Source organism: Gopherus evgoodei, chromosome 1 (genome assembly GCF_007399415.2).
Source record: "Gopherus evgoodei ecotype Sinaloan lineage chromosome 1, rGopEvg1_v1.p, whole genome shotgun sequence".
NCBI classification, from domain to species: domain Eukaryota; kingdom Metazoa; phylum Chordata; order Testudines; family Testudinidae; genus Gopherus; species Gopherus evgoodei.
In genome coordinates, this window is record NC_044322.1 from 154,379,167 (window position 1) to 154,398,134 (window position 18,968).

At 43.6% G+C, this 18,968-nt stretch overlaps 1 protein-coding gene across 10 annotated transcripts in view; it reads right to left on the reverse strand.

Moving 5' to 3' along the window:
- The window catches only part of BCOR (BCL6 corepressor), a 66,936-nt gene that overhangs the window by 34,435 nt on the left and 13,533 nt on the right, over positions 1-18,968 (reverse strand). For 4 of the 10 annotated variants that reach the window (XM_030576107.1, XM_030576080.1, XM_030576028.1 and 1 more), the window contains exons 2-6: positions 11,954-12,083; positions 10,353-10,431; positions 6,379-9,201; positions 5,639-5,692; positions 5,051-5,234 (exon numbers count right to left, since the gene is read on the reverse strand). In XM_030576107.1, coding sequence (XP_030431967.1) covers positions 5,051-5,234; positions 5,639-5,692; positions 6,379-9,201; positions 10,353-10,431; positions 11,954-12,039 — 3,226 coding nt within the window. In that variant the 5' untranslated portion in view covers positions 12,040-12,083. Of the gene's footprint in view, positions 1-5,050; positions 5,235-5,638; positions 5,693-6,378; positions 9,202-10,352; positions 10,432-11,953; positions 12,084-15,142; positions 15,315-15,469; positions 15,663-16,165; positions 16,223-16,863; positions 17,115-18,968 lie in introns of those variants that run through there. The other 6 variants (XM_030576090.1, XM_030576072.1, XM_030576038.1 and 3 more) reach the window with 5 other exon arrangements.

The following is an 18,968-nucleotide window of genomic DNA, read 5'->3' on the forward strand; positions in this document are numbered from 1 at the left end:
ATCCATTATATTCAGAATCCTGATGCTTTTTTGCACCACTGCCAGTCATAGCAAGGTAATTCTGACCAGGCCAAATGACAATAACAGAATGCTTACCATTTTGATCTTTCATTACTCGGCATGCATACAGGCAAGAAATTGAAGGATTACCTATTCTGTGTGCTAAGGAACATAGACACCTAGCAAAGAGGCTGCAGATCAGTTGTGAACATCTGACTTAACCTCCTTGCAAATAAAGGCATTATACTTCTATGCACAGAATTACCATAATCTCCTCCTCACACCCACATTGCCCAAAATCTCTGGTCTTTAACATACCAGTTTTTATTTTTCTCTACTAAGGATCAAACAGTATGTCTCTAATGTAATATTAGAGGAGCATAACTACCAGTTTGTCTATCAAGACATTCTCAGCTTGTAGAATTTATTTACTCTTACATACTTTTGTATGATTTTAGTACTGCTCAAAAATTGTGGTTATCTACCAACATGCTTGCATCACATGACCTACTCTGAAGTAAATGTATCTGTATGTTTAAACCACTGATCACTGAACAATTCTATGACTCACGACACATGCATCCCATAATTTATCGTGTTTGTGCTATGGAAATGCTCCATAGAAGCATTGCCACAGCAACATTTACTAGTCACCTTAGCAACAAAGCAGCTTCACTACTATTCTCGTATTTCCCATCGAGTCCTAAACAAGATGGAAGAGTATTAAGACACTTACAGTTATCCCTCTATTTAACCAAGTTTGAATCTTTGTACTCTTCTGCAGAGAGAGAGAGACTATTCCTAGCAATAGTCTGCATTCTAAACACTGAAGAAATATTTTAGAAGTCATTAGACAATATGGACCAGTTTATTAAATTATCATATGGTTTTTTGAGAGGGCAAGGCTTTATCCATGTGCCACTTGACTAAATCCCCAAGACAGCCCAGGAAAAAAAAAAACTGGGGTTATCAGAGGGCTGTACTAATTCTCTTAGAAAAAAAAAAGTGGCAATAATATTTATAATACTGTTATTATTGCTGTAAGAGGTAAGGGTTATAGAAGTAGTGTCTGAAACAGCCACTAGATCTTAAGGCAATGATCCTGTATTATGTTCTATGCACAAAGGCTACTGAACCCTGCACAGAGCCCCACTGACATGACTGAAGCCTTGCAAGGTCACAGCAGTCAAGCTGCATACCACATGTTACAGGATCAGGCTTTAAATTGTATTTGTTTTTCTTTCAAATGCACGTTAGCCAGCTAAAGGTTCACAGCAGGGTGCAAATTTAACATTTTACCAGAAATTACTGATTAATCAATTAATTTTTGTCATGAATTTCCTGCTAGCATCGGGAAGGTCTACTGCCTAACATTAGATAGGAATTTATGTATAAAACAAAATGTAGCATCTTTTCAGCATCAAGATCCAACATAGGAGGCAGAACATAAGCTGGGGGAAGTTCTGAAATACAGCTGTTTAGAGTTCTATTCAATTTTAAACCTTTCAGCAGAGATCAGGAATTGTGGGGGGAGGGGAGAGAGGAAAGAAAGTATTTATATGTTCTCCTGTGAGCATCGTTATTGAAAGCCACAGCTGGTAAATTGAGGAGAACACTAGGCAAGGTTTATCTCATCTTTGCCAGTTGTTATTCTGTTAGAGAGATGTGTTAGGATTCCCAGCAATTCAAGCTGCACCAGAGCACCAAAAAGACTGTGATAGAGGCATTCAAGAAGTGCAAACTTCATATCCCTGATTTAATCAACTGCTATACCAAGCAGCAGAAGGTGAAACAGGGCAGTAAAAAGTTTTACTGAGGCCAAGTCTATACTACAGACTTACATCAGTATAACTAAGTCACTCGGGGGTATGAAAAATCCATACCCTTGAGTGACGCAGTTACACTGACCTAACCCTCGCTGTAGATAATGCTATGTTGACAGGATGGCTTCTCCCGTCAATATAGCTACCTATCGCCTCTTGCAGAGGTGCATTAACTACACCAATGGCAGAAACGCTCATGTCAGCTAGTAACATCTTCACTGAAGCTCTACAACAGCACAGCTGGGCCACTGCAGCACTTGAAGCGCACGTCTACACTACAAAAATGATGTTGACTAAGTTACATTGACATACAATCACTGCAGTAATTAAATCACTTTTGCATAGCCACATATGCTCGTGTCGGTGGCGCACAACCTCACCAGGAGTGCTTGCACCAATTGTACTGTCAGTGTGGGGCATTGCTGGATGGTTTCTGAAAGCCAGCAACAGTCCACGTAAGCAATGTAGTGACACTGCGTCGACCTAAGTATGTCAACCTAAGTGCTATGCCTCTCACAGAGGTGAGGTTATTAAGTTGGCATCAGGGCCAGATCTACTGTTTTTGCCGCCCCAAGCAGCGCGCCAAATTGCCGCCACGGATGGCAGAGGCAGTCCGTGTGCCCTTAGGGTGGCACACGCATTTCGGTGGCAGCAGCAATTCAGTGGCAGCTTCTGTCTTCAGCCAGAAGACAAGCCGCCAAATTGCCCCTGCGGGCAGCTGAACATAGAAGCTGCCGCTGAATTTCCGCCACCACAGAAACACCCATGCCACCCTAAGGGCACATGGATTGCCTCCGCTGCCCGCAGCAGCAATTCGGTGCACTGCTTAAGGTGGCAGAAACACATGGACTGCCGCCCTTTGCAGACTGCCGCCCCAAGCACCTGCTTGGAATGTTAGTGCCTGGAGTCAGCCCTGGTTGGCATAGCGGACGAGTTCTATCGTCAGGAGCAACATTTTAGTGTAGATGCTTAGAGAGTTAGGTTGATGCAAGGCGGCTTACGTCAACCTAACTCAGCAGTGTAGACAAAGATTAAGTGCAGACCTGCCTTGAGAACCGAATTAGTAACTGCATGTGTAGTAGCTGCAAAGCCCATCATGTGCAAGAGAAACTCCCGTACTAAAAGAAAGCTGCATTTTTAAAGGTTGATAGATTTAGCAATTTTAACAAGCCTATAAAACTTCCCATCAACTCATAGCTAATTAATTACGCACAAGAACATACTCAAAAAAAATCATAATACCCTTCCCATTCCCAACAATTCTTTATTAGTTCCAAATGCATTTCATCCAATGGAGTCTCATGAGCCAGAACACTGCTAAGGTATGGATTTGAGAAAAGTGCAAATTGTACTGTTTGGAGTTTGGTTTCATTTTTTGCTATTTTCTGCATCAAAAGTGTAATTTTAAGATTACATTATAATAGTGAGGGATAATCCTCAAACAAGTCCGAGAATCTGAAAACAAGTGCATCTGAGGAACTTTTTTCTCTCCTTCCCTCACCCTCCAGACTATTCCCTGTTTTCTCTCTCAATCAACTTGATCTTCTTTTGGCAAAAGCCTATTCTTCCCTTCACTTTACCCCTGTGAGCACTTAGGTGACCTGCCCTCCTCCAACAGTGGCATCCAGGTGGCAGAACCCAGATGTTGCGGCTCTTACAACATTTTGATAGTTCAGGAAGTGTGGGGGATTTCATGGAGGGCATTACAAGTGTGCAGTGCACTCTGAGGTGCGAGTAGTGCTGAGAATTGAAGAAAGCTCTAGCAGTAGCACCCTGTAGAAAGTCTATCATGCTTATGACCAGGCAATGGGATACTGTAGAATAACAAGGCCTCTTTCCTCTTAGAAACTCACTCAATACACCTTGAAGGGAACAGAAGGCTTAGGGTTGTAGAAGCTAAGCTTGATTGCCATTTTGATACTTGCTGTAGATTAACAATGAAATCTTTGCTGTTACTTTGCCAAGCTATCTTTTTATTCACATATTTTTATTTTAGTGGCCACAGCACCACAGTAACTTGACTGAGGTGAGGAACTGATCAGATGCTGATCACCCTGTCCACCAACATTATTAAACAAAGACCAGGACAATAACTCACAATCATTAAATTGCTTAGATGACATTTTCTACCAGCCCTACTCTTAAATCCTCGACTATGAAGGGGCACATCAACCCATTAAATTATACATATACATAGACCATCCAGTGTTTTACTAACATTTTTCTTGAATTGCAACTTTGAATTTTCTGCAAATACAGAATAAAACAGTGATCAGCTCCTTAATTACTTTGTTACAAGCTGTTGCAAAGAAAACAGTTTGGAGACTGATGGAACCCAGACTACTTGCTATGAATTGGAACTAATTTTACAAATATCCATTAAAAAATTAATATGACTTAGGAAAAAAGTGTTTTGTGCCTTTTGCAATAGAGCTCAATGACAGTACTTCCATACACTGTCCCACGCTACTGCAAAACCTCTTTCCCTTGGCCCAAACAACAATGCATCAGCAACAGACAGTTTCACAGCATGGTGACTGCCCTTGAGGACTTCTGATGGTCTAACACATACATACCCTGCCACAGTAATAAGTGGAGGGGATGAGACAGTTACAAATGCATTTTCAATTTCACAGCTACAGTTTATTTATAAATAAAGTAGATGTGGTAGATTATTTACTTGACTTCCCTTGCAACCCTTCCATTTTGCCTGCCCCCATATAGTGAAGGAAAGTTATATTATTGGAACTTAACAGTGCCGCTCATTTTTAAAACAGAACTTCACAAAGGGAACATGGGAAAGTTCTACTTAAAAACTAATGGTGCAACAAGACCCTGAGATTTTAGTTTCAGCTGTTAAGGTACTAGTTCATCTACTGCAAAGTAGATCCGTGTAGGGTGATAAGTGCTATGACAAGAACCTGCTATTTTCACAGAAGTGACACTGCCGAAAGGTGCAACTTTTCAACAGACATTCATAGATCAAATAAAAAATGCATGGAAAACAGCAGAGGTCACAACTCTATATATAAAAATGTGACTAGATACTGTTATGTAAATTTGTATTAGTTACTGTTGTCACTATTAATCATTCTTATTTACAACATTCTGTAGTGATAAAAATTCTACTACTTTCCATGTATTATGTTGTTTTAGGACAAACTGCTATAGTATACATACATACACACACACACACACACTTCAAAAAGCCATCTTAATGTGCTTACATCTATCATTGTCATTTTGATCAGCAATGGCATCTTCCAGAGTGACAGACTTTGGCTTCTTTTCATTATTTCCCTTCAAGTTTTCCCAGTCTGCCTGGTTGAATCTGCAGACCTCCGAGTCTTTGGTTGCTGTGTGGCCTTCTCTCTCTTTCATCTCCAACTCTGAGAAGCGCATCATTGCACGCTAGAAAGAGAATTGATATGAAAAAAATCTCACAATAAAAGCTACTCCATTTACCTTACCTTATATGAAAGTATTTCCAAAGAAAAATCTGCTCAAAACCAAAGTTTGAGATATATATCTAACATATAAAGTTTAAAATATCTCAGTTGTATAAAAATATTCAAAATTTCTAGTATCTATATGTAAAAATCCACACAATTCTTCCATATATAAAGATATACAGTATATAAAAACAAAAACATTCTGTTTTGGAGGTATAAGAAACAAAACAAAAACATAAAAACAGAAACTGCACAATGAATAAAGACGACCATGGCCCACAAACTTCCCTTTGTGTATTTGGAAATGAAATTTAACTCAAAGGTTTATGTAAGATTCTAGTAATAAAAATTTGAAGAACTGACCTCACAGTAAGCAGCAGGTAGACATAAAATACTGTCCTCTTGTAATCCTTCCATCTATGTAATTAAAATGGGCACTCAATGGATCATTTAAATAATTTCATCCATTTTTATAAGCATAAACCAATTCTTTTCTTAACATTGCACAACAATTTGGTTTAACTCATCTTTTAAATTAAAAGTAAAGTATCTTAAGGAAATTCCTACACAATATCTGTCATCGCTCAACATCAAATTCAATACTGCTTCTATTCCTTTACTACATTCTTGATTGGTGAAAAGGTTGCATAAAAGTTGCATAAAACCCACCAACACATGGCTGCTTCTCCTCTCCATCAAATGTCACGTATGGTATAGCAATCAGAACGTCTGGATACCCTTTGCTATCTTACAGTACAGGCCTACTTGAGAAGCTAAAGCAACCACTAGTCTAACATATCATGCATTCTTCAGCTCCCCTAACCGCAGAATAGTTAATACTTATGTTATCAGCACTTTATCAGTTCTCATTTACAGCATTTTTTAAACTGACTAGTGAATACATATAGTTCACATCTACTATTATTCACATAACCTGGCTTCACAATTTTATAAACAAAAAATTATTGTTACCATTTCTGGCAACATCTAGACCAAATAACATATTCCCCACCTGTGTAGGATATATCAAATTTAATACTTGACTGTGACTTTATAAACAAAAACACAAAAAATGCTTTGGTAGTTAAACTTCACAGACTCACCTGCAGTGCCCGCTGCTCTCGGCTGAGTTGACTAGAATCTGCATACAGTTCAGTTGTAACACACTTGAATCGATCACCTACATAGCCAGCAGAGTTTGCAATTCTTTTTGCCAATTTAGACGGCTTGGGTTTCAATATTTTGCCATCAGTAGATTCTAGATCATCAGTTCCATCTTTGGTATATGTCTGATTAGACTCAATACTTGACTGTATATTTCCCATACAAAGTTGTTTTGCACCATCCTGTACTTTGCCAAAACACATAGCTGGACCATCACTTCCATGAGTATTCTCTAAGAAAGCAGAGGAAGGCTGAACTGGTAATCTTTCTTTATTTTGGCTTCCTGATATGTCCTCTTTCCTTAAATTGAACAGTGATGAATTCTGGGCCTGTTTAAAATTATAGGTTTCGTGGAAATCATTATTTCTTCCAAACTCTTCTCTCATTACAATAAAATCTCTGTGCTGAAACACGTGTTCTACCTTGCGCTTCGTGATGTCACTAGTTTGATTACTGCTTTCAGTAGTAAAGCCAGATTTTGCTACATTTGTTTCACTTTTCACATCTTGTTCATCTCGCAGAAGATCTGAAAAGATGTGTTTGTCACTTTTGGCCGTGTTCTTACTATGACTTGAACTTTGGTGTAATTTTGTGTTCTTATCAATAGGTACTTCATAATGTGTTTTTGTACTGGTTTCCAGCATCTCTGGCAATCTGTTTCTTGTAGCAGGATCCTCATAGCGGAGCCTTTCGTGTGATCTAGATCTTCTTTCTGATTTTTCATCCTTATTTATTTCCAAAGTTGAATGCTGTAACAACATAGGATGTACCATCCCCATCCCCAGGGCATCTTGATAGGTCATAAACTCTCCTCTAGCAGCTGGCAGGGTGTATGGAATGCCAGGTTTTGGTGCCAGATGCCCAGGGAAAAGACTGCCATTGGGTAACAAAAGTGGATGAGGATACACAGGTCCTTTTCCATGTAAAGATAAAGGGCTTATAGCTATACCCTCTGGAACTGGAAATGGGAGATAACTTCTTGGATATGGCAATGGTGGAGATCGGAATGCCTCGTTTGGAGGTAAAAACATGGAACTCGATGCAAGGGCATTCTCATTTGCTTTGAAACTAGATTCTTGATTATTGGACTTAGTCACTTTACTGTTATGTTTTGCAGACGTTGCTAAAGGTTGTCCTATATGCTGTATGACAGATGCAGTACTTTCCATAGCACTCCTGTTTGTCTTGGTGCAATCTACATTGGCATTTGGGGCTGGTGAAGCAGATGCTGGCCGACCTCCACTTGACACAGACCCTGAAATATTACTGACTACTGCTTCTGTTCCACCCATCCTAGGGCAAGAAGAACTTCTCTGTTGTGGTATCACCCAGTCTAATGCTTTGTTTTTCAACTGCATGTTTTTACCACCAGTATCTTCGTTCGGACTTGGACCAGGAACAACCCAGGATGAGGGCGCAGTGCTAATTATTTCAGGTCTATAGAGAGGACAACCATTTCCCAAAGGAAAAATAGTTTCTTTCTGAACATCGCTTCCAGGTAAAACTAATCCACTTCCACCTCGGCTATGAACTAAAACAGTAGGTGCCATTTTTTTAATAAGGTCAGATTTGGTTGTCTCTGCATCAACAACTTTTGATGACAAGTCTAATGGCTTGTCTATGACATCTTTGGCAGTTGTTTGTTTTTCTATTGGCAGAGGTGACCGGCTGTCCTTTCTATCATGACCTGTTTTTCTTACATGTGTTGCAGCTTGCTGTGAAATTTCACCAGTGTCATGAGTTTTGGGAATTTTTCCATTAGATAGTCGTGAAGAAGGAAATTCATTACTTACACTCACATATGGCTTTGGGAGCGTAACTGAAGAAGGGGACGTCGAAATTCTGGTAAACTGTTTGTGATACTCCGAGTAGGTATCCCCAACTTGTGTGGGCAGATGAACTCTAGGAGATGGTCTTGGTGAATGAGATAACAAGATAGCAGGGTCTGTCGACATATTACCAGCAGCTGACTTTGCAGATGGGACTCTGGGCTGTTTGCTGTTCTGAATATGTGGATAGGCATGAGAGTCAATAGGATTTCCAGGACTGACTCCCATCTTCCAAGACAAGCTTTTATCTGGACAGTGCACTAGTGGTGGAATTGCTGGAGATGCTGAAGCAGCTGAGATCCTCATTGGTGAAGCTAAAGATGATGGAATGTGGGGAGTAACGTAGTGAGAAGGCGGCAGATATAAAAAACGTTCGCCATTTGTACATACAGGTGAATACGTCAGATGTTGTGGTAAGCTGTATGTGGACTGCTGAGGTAGCAATGCCTTATACATGTTCAATGAATACTTATTTGGTGAGTCAAGAAAAGGATATAGAGCGGGTGTTGCACCCTCCATATAAGGATTTACCCAGGGAAGCCTTAGGTAACTAGCACCATTGACATTAAGAGGACTTTGTTTGTCACTTGAAGTTCTGTCCAAGCCTAGTGTTTCCCCTGTTGGAACAGAATTTTTTTGTATTCCAGGTGTTTTATATATAGCACTGAAGCCATTTGGGGGTTTTACAGAGACAGCTGCATTTTCTATTGCTTCAGAGGGATTCGATTTGAACTGCATCTCTGGATTTCTTTCAGGAGTAAATCCAAGACCAGCTATAGAATTTGTAGCATCCCGTCCTTTCTCTGAGCCAAGTCCACATAAACTGGAATAGACAATACTACTGGGAACTCTAAGTCCTTCCCGCATAAGTCCAGACCTGTCCATGCTCAGAGCTGCAAGACTGTCAATGCGATGTGCTGTAGTTGCATCCACCTTTGTAGAATAAGAAATGTATTATTTTTGCATGTTGCTAAAACAAAACAACATTACTCTAGACTATAACATCTTTAATTTCAAAGAGAAACAACACTAATACAAATACACTGTTCATTGTTAAAATGTATGTAGGTTGATTGAACTGGTGAACACGACTGCCGGAAATAAATTTAATTAATTAAGATGTTGGCTGCTTCATGTGTGTCTTGGAGAACCTGACAAGCTGTAAAGGGGCACTATTTAGTAAAATAAGTTTTTAAAATGAATAATATGACGAGATGTGTTGACCCTTACACACTTGGAACCTAACTATGTTACTACTGCCTTTAAATAATCATCTCCTTAAATTTCCACTTCTCAGCAGAAACCCTTACTACGAGGCAGAAGACAACAACTATGTCTTCCCAAAAATGCAATCCTTTCAGGGGCACAAGCCTTTTGAAATATCCAACAGGCATCACTTTTGCAAGTCTGTCTGCAAGGGAAAATCCAGGATAGGAGGCTACATGTGCACCACACCCAAACTCACCACCCCTTTTCTACAACAGCAGTAGTGGGGGAAAAACAAACAAACAAACAATCTGACTTGTTTGGAGATGGAGCTCAATAAATTTATTAACAGGATTATATAAGGGGGTTGACAATGATAGCAAGGGGATAGACTCGATAACCCAGGAGGTCTCTTCCAGTACCACGTCTCTATGAAAAGTACATCAATGAAACCGTGCTGAATTTTTTTTATTTCCACTTCCGACTTTTTAAACAGAAAGCCAAACAGCTGGTGTTTTGATTTATTTAGTGACTTTATAAACTAATCCTGCCAGAATCACAAATGTGCCACAACACATTATTCCTAAGCCATTAGGAATAACAGTGCTGATGGTGTACCACTCTGCATACAAAAGAATTAACAAGATAACAGAACAGACTGAAGGAGATTGTTTCTACCATGAGGACTTCTTCACACCTTTGAAAAATAAAAATCTTCTACTACAACTTGAAGACGACCTCTTACCTGAAGCAACTGGTGTCTTAATTGTAGCTGCACTCAAGATATTTTAATAATTTCTTTAAGTGAAATTTCATCATACAAAAATGAAATAAAAATAATCAGATGCTATTTCAGTCTAAAGCTATTAATCTCTTACCACACTGTGATTCAGGTGATTTTCTTCCCTCAATTCCAATCTGCTTTTCGGAGCATCGCCATCATTTACTGGAATTTTCCTATTAAAAATGTAAGCTTACTATTTGAAAATATTCCTTGCATATAATATTAATAAAATATTGTAAGGCTCTATATTTCAATTTCCCCATAACAATCCCATATGAAATTGTCTCCATTCTCTATGTTAACTCACAAAAAAAATTATGATATTTAAATATTGCCTGAGAACAGATTCAAGGTAAAAGAGGTTTTGACATTAAGAAAATTTTAGTCCACTTCAAAATAACTTGTCCCAAAGGCAAGTGGCTTCTTTGTTAGTTTTTTTAAAACTTCATATGTAGTGATAATTATGTAATTTAATGTACCATATTCACATACCATCTCTAAATGTTAGAGAAGACTATCATCATACAAGCATCACCTAGTCCATGCTAAAGAGTAAGCTCCACATCTGCACCATACCAGTTTTGCAGGGCTGGGACTTGTTATCACAGAAAGCACTAATAAAGAATATACCTTAGTGCCAACTTTCAAATCCCATGAATAAAACAGCTGACATGAAGCAGAATGAAAGTTTCATCATTACCCAGAAGAGACAGTTTCAATCATCTGATATTTAAAGAACTAACAACTTGAAAAAAATTAAAATTACACTTCTGATTTTATAAATCTGTTAATGATGCAAATAACTCCTATTACTACTATACCTGGAAACAATTAGGAAAAACAATAGCAAAACTTTTTAACCCAGTTTGTTTACTTTGTGTTTGAACAGAGCTAGCACATAGTCACCTTCATTGTTTTCCCCTGTATATATCACAAACACCCTGCTTCTGTGGGGGCTGTCAGTCAGCATCAAAGGAGAAAGTTGTTTAAAAAACAGGAGGAGGAGGTGGAAGAAACAGGAAAATATTATTGTAAAAAAATGTATATCACAAAAGTTGGCAGGGTTACTCAATGTTAAGAGTAGTCTCTGAAAGTACTGTTGAGGTTTATTGTTTTTAAATAAACTAGTTTTCAAGTTTGTGGTGCCCTTTAGCCATAGAGTCCACTTGGAAAATATGTATTAAGAAGCATAACTAAGATTCTTGAATTAATAGTATTAGGAGAAAAACACAACATATGGGATGACAATAAGGAATCCAGTACCTAGATAAAAAGGCCATTGTTTCTATTTTTAATCACTGGGCAAGACATTTGTTTTAAGGCACTGAGAGACAAATCACATGGTACTGGCATGCCTAGCATTTAGAGTTTAAAGAATATGTATTTGGATTAATACTTCTTCATAAGAACGAAATAATACATTAAGTGTAAAAGTGCATTTAAAGGCTGCTTAGGGGAGTAATCTTTTTTAAAGGGCGTTACTGCTTCACTGAACCAGGTTGCCTGTTAAACAGTAAATCACTAGCTGGTCTACTGGTGTCATGCACATGTTCCCCCCCCCTCCCCCATATGCTGGCCTGATCTCGATACAAGAAGGCAGCTATCTACTCAGGCATTAGGAAAGCGAATGAACTCTGAAATCTCACATCACAGAATCTCACCCTGGTTTAACTTGCCAGAAGCTTAAATATTTACCTGTCTTCATTAATTCCACACATGCGGACCCTTTCATTGCTCATCCAGCTATGAACGTTGCCATACAGGGGAGTTGCAGAAAGCATGACGTCGTCCTAAAAGCGCTGCTTTTTCTTCACGATTTTATATTCTATTAAAACAAAAGTTGAGAAGATTAGTCTAGGAGGAAGGGCAAACAGCACAGTGGAGCAGGCAGCCAGCCAGCCAGCCTCCCTCGCTCCCTCCGGGTAATTAATAATGAATGCAGGATTGGTGTGGGGAGTGAGCTGCCTAGGCTAAACATGCTGAGAGAGATACCCTGCAATAAAGGAGCAAATTGAGGGCATTTATAGGTCAGAGGAGATGGATCTTTTCCCTAGTGCACAACCACAAAATTAAGAATCATTCCAAGCTATCGACAATTTACAAAAAAAAAGTTTCTCCAATGCGTTTAATTTGAACTAAGAAATGATTGGACTGGTAAAGTCTACACTGATCCCCAAACATGTCCCATGCACCTTACCTACACCCAAATAAGGAGAAATTCTGCACACGTTTTAAACTGGAAAAAAAATCTACACTAGGAATACACAATAGCAGAAAGCGCATTACAATAACAAGTATATACCTTCCCTATCACCCACCCTACTAACTGCTGAGAAAGCTTGTACAGTAGGAGTTAAACTGAAGAGGTGCCTCTGTGAAATGGATCTAAAGGAAAACTCCCTTCTAACCTTTGCACATGAGTTAAAAATAGCAAGGGGGTTGCTGAGCTCCCTACCCCTTGATTTGATTAAGCACCAAACCCTGATGGCTTTTGCATTGGAGCTGCTGCGAGTGCCTTCAGTAACTCAAATGACGCCTGCTTACTCCAGGGAAAGAAATCATTAGCGGGCTCACTGGAGGAGTATTACCAGTCCGAGAGGATAGGCGCTGTGTGGTGCAGAAGCAAAGGCAGGTGAAAGGTACCGGATTGTCGCGGAGAGGGAATGCCTTTTCTTCCTTTCTTATGCCATCGCCACCCCCATTAAATTCTAGTTTGCTGCATGAGTGAAGTGTCAGGACAAGCTGCGTTTTATTAACAGGATTATCGCGGCGCATGATTTATTCCAGTGCAGGATTTTAATTGCTCTTTGGAGGTTGAGTCGTTTCTTTTGACTGAGCTTCAGCCTGCATCCTGCTGTTAAATGCTGGGTTAATAAGTAGGGGGAGACTTTAATGCACAGGATATCCCTCAGCTCTTCCTCTCTTACAAAAATAGAGTCCTTCAAACGGGAGGCACGGCACTCTTTTTACACATGCATACAAGCCAGTAATGGATGGTTTCCCAAAGCATATATGCTTCTCGAGTAAACTAATTTCCTTTGTCAGAGTCCACGATATGCAAATGATTACTTTGCTATTTAAGGAGGAAGAATCCCACATTGTGTGTTTAACACAACACTTCATACCCGTTCAGCGAGATTCAGGAAATAAAACGGCAGGAAAGCCCCGTGTTCTCAAACATCCCCTTAGAGAAGACTATTGTGTAAAGCCCCATGCCTGGAACAAATGCATATTAATATAATAACACGCTCCCCCTCCTCCCTCCAGAATAGTTAGCTTTCAATAATGAAGTCCACAAAAATCTGTAGATTAGATAACTCCTTTTGACTGATAGTGCGCTATTTCACTGGAAAGACGGTTTCTGGACAGATTTACTGGTTTCCAGATGCACGGCTCGTAATGTTTTCAATAGAGCAGCAGCATGGAGACAGTGATTTAGGGTTTTACAGACGGTTAGTAGCCGCCCCGTGCGCTGCCTCATCTGTAAGGAATGGACACAAAGTCCAAATAGATAGGGCTGTGTGTAAAGAGGCCCACTGCTCTCCCTTTTTTTAAACGGAGGGCACGAAAGGCAGACTGATATTACTCATTAGCGGAACTGCTAATGCTCCTCGTTTCCTCGCTGGAAGTGTATTATTAACATCAGCTGCGATGCCTGAATTAAAGCCTGTCAAGCCCCTGCCATTTGCAAATAATGAAATACTAAAAATTACGTTCGCGGCTTAAAGGTTCACTGGCTCGCTGGATCGGGCAATACGAGAGATCAAACTGAAAGTGCCCAATAAAAAGGCAGCCAACGCCCGAAGTATTTAACAACAACAAAAAAAAACCCTACGTTTCGACTGCAAGCCAAGAACCTCCCCTCCTCCGCCAGCTGCACGAAGTTTGCCTGAGGCCGAGGTGTCTGTGCCGGCAGGCTGCGTGCGGCTGGAAGCACAGACCTGCTACTGAGCGCTTGCAAAGGAAAATGTTGCAATCCCTTCTCCGAAGCAGCACTGCAGTCCCCTGAGCGTGCGAAGAAACGTCTTCTCTCCCCCCCCTTCATACACAGGCGTTTCGCGTGTGCAACTGAGCAGCTTCTCCAGGGCGTGCAATATTAATGCTCTCTAACAGAGCTACACTGATCCCAGTTATCCTTTCGGAGCGGAGGGGGGAGGCAGTGGCTTTGCGATCGCTTTCGGGGTCGCGCTGTGCTGTGGATACGTACGTGTGGCTGTATTTATAATCGCCGCCCTGATGAACTTTTTGTGAACTGTTTAAAAGTGGAGGTCTGTTGAACAAACAGCGGCGCCACTGCCAGCCATAATTTCATTGCAACAAGCAAGATACGTTAACTCTTCCGATTCCTTTTTTCCCCTCTGCGGACAAGGGGTCGCAAGATGAAGGAGGGTGACCCACAGCCCTGGGGATGGCTCCCCTCAAATAATCCACCTCCTCCAGCACCCCATTATCAGCAGGCAAATCCCTCTGTGAAACCTCTGTCGCTTCCTCCAACCCTGAAGCACTTAATACGCAAAGGGGGGGGGGACTCCTGCCCTCCATTTATAGCAGGTCTACCACCCTCCCCGCAGGGAGAAATCCGGATCCTCTGGTATTTTCCTCCACGGATCGCCCCGATCTCTAATCTGAAGCGTAAGCGGCCGTGCTCCGAACACAGCCCTATGCGCCTCTGTGACTGCACCCAGCGCAGGAAAGGACGCGTTTAAACCCTTGCCCGCCCACCTTGGATCCAGTTTCCCGCACCATCCACAGACCACATCACGGCCGGCTGTTTCCAAGCTGGTTTATCCAGCCCGGAGTCAGTCGGTGCGAGACCCTGCCGCCTCCGCACAAGAGTCAGCGCTGCAGTTGCTGGCTGCTGCCATGCAGCTCTCGCGTACGTACCAGCACGGACTGGAAAGCCTGTTCCCCTCGGGGGCAGGAATTACCGAGCGCTGCTCCGCCAACTTCTCGCAAACTAGCCTGCTGCGGGCGGGGTGCCCAGCAGAATTCAGCCCAATATGTGCGAGCACGGAACTTCCTCCCGGAGGTGTCTGGCTGGGCTAGCCCTTTGGCGCTATATATAGAGCGTGATACACACACAATTTCAGAGCAATGCCGGCATGTGAGAACCACTTACAAACACTAAGCAGGCTCCAAGCATACCGCTGAGCAGCCCCTTTGCCCTCTTGCCTCCCTCCTTTCCCTCCCCTTCCTACCAGACGTGCTCACTTTGCAGGGCAGCGCTGGTGCCCGGAGTACCCAGTTCTCGGCGCTCTCCGCACGCAGCCAGAGCTCGGCGATGCAGAGACAGGCACAGACACATACAGCGCTGTTTGGGCATTTGATTAAAAAGGGAAACGTTTGGGTCTCCCTCGCAACGTCAACAGACTTTTGGCAGCCACTTACGCCAGCAGCAGCAAAGTTTTGTTAACACACTCCTGGCTTGGAAACTAGAAAAACCCGATGCCGCGGGCCAGGGGACGCCGCCGCTCATTCTTGCCTCTTGGGCAGGGAAGCCAGTGCAAAGTGGTAGCGCCTTGCCCCTCCCCCCGCCTTCCCTGGAGTCACTATTGTGAGGACGTCTTCTTGATTAGGAACAAGTGGAAAAGGTGAAAGCAGGGTAAAGAAAGGAGAGGAAGCCAGGCTGGGGACAGGCAGCTGCAGAGAGCCAGGAAGGGGAGAGAATGCAACGGCGCACGAGTTCCCTTTTGGCGCCTTTACTCTTTCCACCTCCAGCTCCTTCTGGCAGCTCGCCAGTTTCCACTGCAAAAGCCACAGACCCACCCTCAGTGCGACTGCAGGCGGCTATAAAGCTGAATGGGTTAAAGTCTGCGAGTAACGTAGTAAGCGAGTGGCACCGACAGAGCAAGAGGTAGTTAAACAAACAATCTGGCCCTCGGAAATGAAAATAGCGCAATAAATTACCCCGTCCTGATTGTCTCCAGGCCACTGGAAGGATCATTTCTCGGTTTGTGAAAATCCCTAAGAGAAGTGAAAAGCAATTGGGGATTCATAGCAATCGACTTCGATTAGACCAAACTGTTCAGCCGGACTTTGATTTATAGGGCAGAACTCCTACAGTATTTATAAGCTTAAACAGCGACACAGCTACTTATAAACGTGTTTAGCCACCTCGTTTCTCTTATACCCATGGCTAATATATTTACAAATTATACAATTACTGATGGTAGAAATTACTTTAAAGACACTATATTGCACAGTTTAGGATACCTAGTGTAGAACTTTGCGATCGGCGGTCCAATATTAGACAGGCAGTTAAAGGGGAGGGTTTTTTTTTTAAATAAAAGATACCCAAGGTATATTTTGCAAGATCTACACAGCTATCACTGATTTGACACACATTTTGCAAGCCAGGCTAGGAAGCAGCAGGCTAAGTAGCCGCCGCTTGGATCTGCGGATTAGAAAAAGAAGTTTGACCTTTACCCGGGACGTGTGGCATTTCATTTAACCATAAAACTAAGTACAATGTGCCAGCTAGGTCTCTAAACCGATTTAAAATACATATTGAATCATGCACAACACTAGTGCATTTCGGTTTAACACACACACACACACACACACACACACGAGGGTCGGTGTCTATTTTAAGATTTTAGAACAACCTCTTTCCTCTGCGTGTTGACTCCTCTTTCCTGCCGAGGCTCCCACACAGTCACGTGTAGCGAGGCTATCAGGACTTTCTACCGTGTAAACAAAACGCGGCGGAGCCATCTGAGGGCAGCCAGAGCTGTTACTCGGCACCAGCTACATTGGGAAGAGGACGGGGACGGGGTGCGCCCAGAGGGACTCCACCCACAGACAGACGCTGCAGCCACGGGAGGGGGAAGTGGGGAGGCAGAGATGACTGTGGCCTCTGTCTGCGGCTCTCCAGCTGCTAGCGATTGGAGTCGCGGGGGAGGGCCGCAAAGGGCAAGCCCCCGCCCTTGGGGCAGACACAGAGGATCAAAGGGGGGAGGGATATGAGAGATTAGACATTGGGGGGGCAGAGGAGGGTGTTTCCCACTGGGGCGAAGGATACGAGGGGCTCCCGGGGGCGGCAGACGTGGGGGAAGGAAGGAAAGCAATGAGGACTTCAATCGATCCCCATTCACGGCCGGGCACTGTCCCCTTGCCTGATCCAGTGACGATTCCCTGCCCTATGAGGGAGCCCTCCCACATGCACCCCTTCCTCCGCCTCTGTGCGTGATCAGGGGCGCGGGCAGGGGCACCCTTCGCCCGGGAGGAGGCAGAGCAGCAGCGCTTGGGTCACGAGCGTCTGCTCCGCTCGGTCTCTGTCGCGCGTCCGAGCCTGCTACAGAAAGTAACTCTGCGGCGGTAGCCCCGCACCCCCACCCCAGCAGCTGCCTGAACTACCAGGCGAAGCGGTGCTGAGCTCTCACCGCCATTTGCAAACAAAAGTTTTAAATTAATGATAAACCTGGGATCGGCGGAAGGGCGGCGGAGAGGAGGCCAACGAGGGAAAGTTAAAATGGCTGGCGATCCTTCAAATAACCCTGGCCGCCTAGCCCACGTACGCGACAGTCACAGCCTTCCCTGCCAGCGCTGGGGAACCACCCCACCTATTTTAGGGGGAACCCCGCGGCAAAAGGGGCGGGGAAGGTAGCACCCGGCTCACTTTGGAGAGTTCACAGAGGAACCAGTGTCTGCAGGTTATTAGATCTGGAGCACGGTGAAGCACATGCTTGAGCCCCCCACTGAAAAACATCGAGGAGGTGGGAGGAAGGAGGACATTTTATTTGCTGAAGCAGAGACACGGCTGGCACCCAAGTTGGGGTTGTTTAAGGTGAAGAGAGGCCTTGACACAGGGGAGCGGACCCTCCACGGGCCACCCTGTGAGAGTGTTATAAGGGTCACCGCCGAAACGTGTACTTGGCAAGCGGTAAGTGGCGACACCAGTTCCATTGCGCTTCTGCGTCTCTCCCCCCGCCCCGCCACACATTTCCCTTGTGTGAATGGCGGAGCTGAAGCGGAAAAGGCTTCGGCTCCACGCGGGGGAGGGGAGGGTTCTAGAGTATAAATCGCGAAGGGCAGCTTCGCATTTCATCCTGCCACTTCTCCAGCAGCGACATTAATAACGCCCCCTGCTCCTGGGAGGAGATGACTGGGGAGAGAGGCAGCTAGGCGGACATGCTTGCCAGAGAAGGGAGCTCCTGCACCATACGCCACAGAGCCAGTAGATCTGAACCCCTTTTATCGATGGCTCTTAGCCACCGTCTGGCCCCCCTTTCCAACCGATAGTTTAGGCTCCCTGTGCCACCGACCCCCTCTTCTGCATCTCTCAGTTCCTAGACCGTCCGCGCCATTTTAGAGACACACAGAGGAGCGAGGGTTTCCGCTGCTGCTGCCAGAGACAACAGGCAGCAGCCTAGCCTGAGCTGCGCAGGAGGAGCAGTAGGAGAAGAGAGATAGATACAGCCGGCCTGGCACAAATGTGCATTTCAGGTAATTAAGCTAACATTGCATCCGCCGAGCGCAGTCTCGGGGAGAAGGGAGAGCGCGCAGGGCCGCCCCCCCCCCAACCCTTCAGAGTCCTTACAGCTCAGGAGCTTCCTATGCTGGGTTGATTTCGTATGGCTATTGCTTTGAAGAATAAAAAAACATCTTTAGCCACCTTTCCCTCCACACACAAGACTGGCTTTGGCGAGGCTCGCTGCGCACATCTAACTCCGCTCCCTTCACAAACGCATTTTCCATCTCCCCCCCCCCC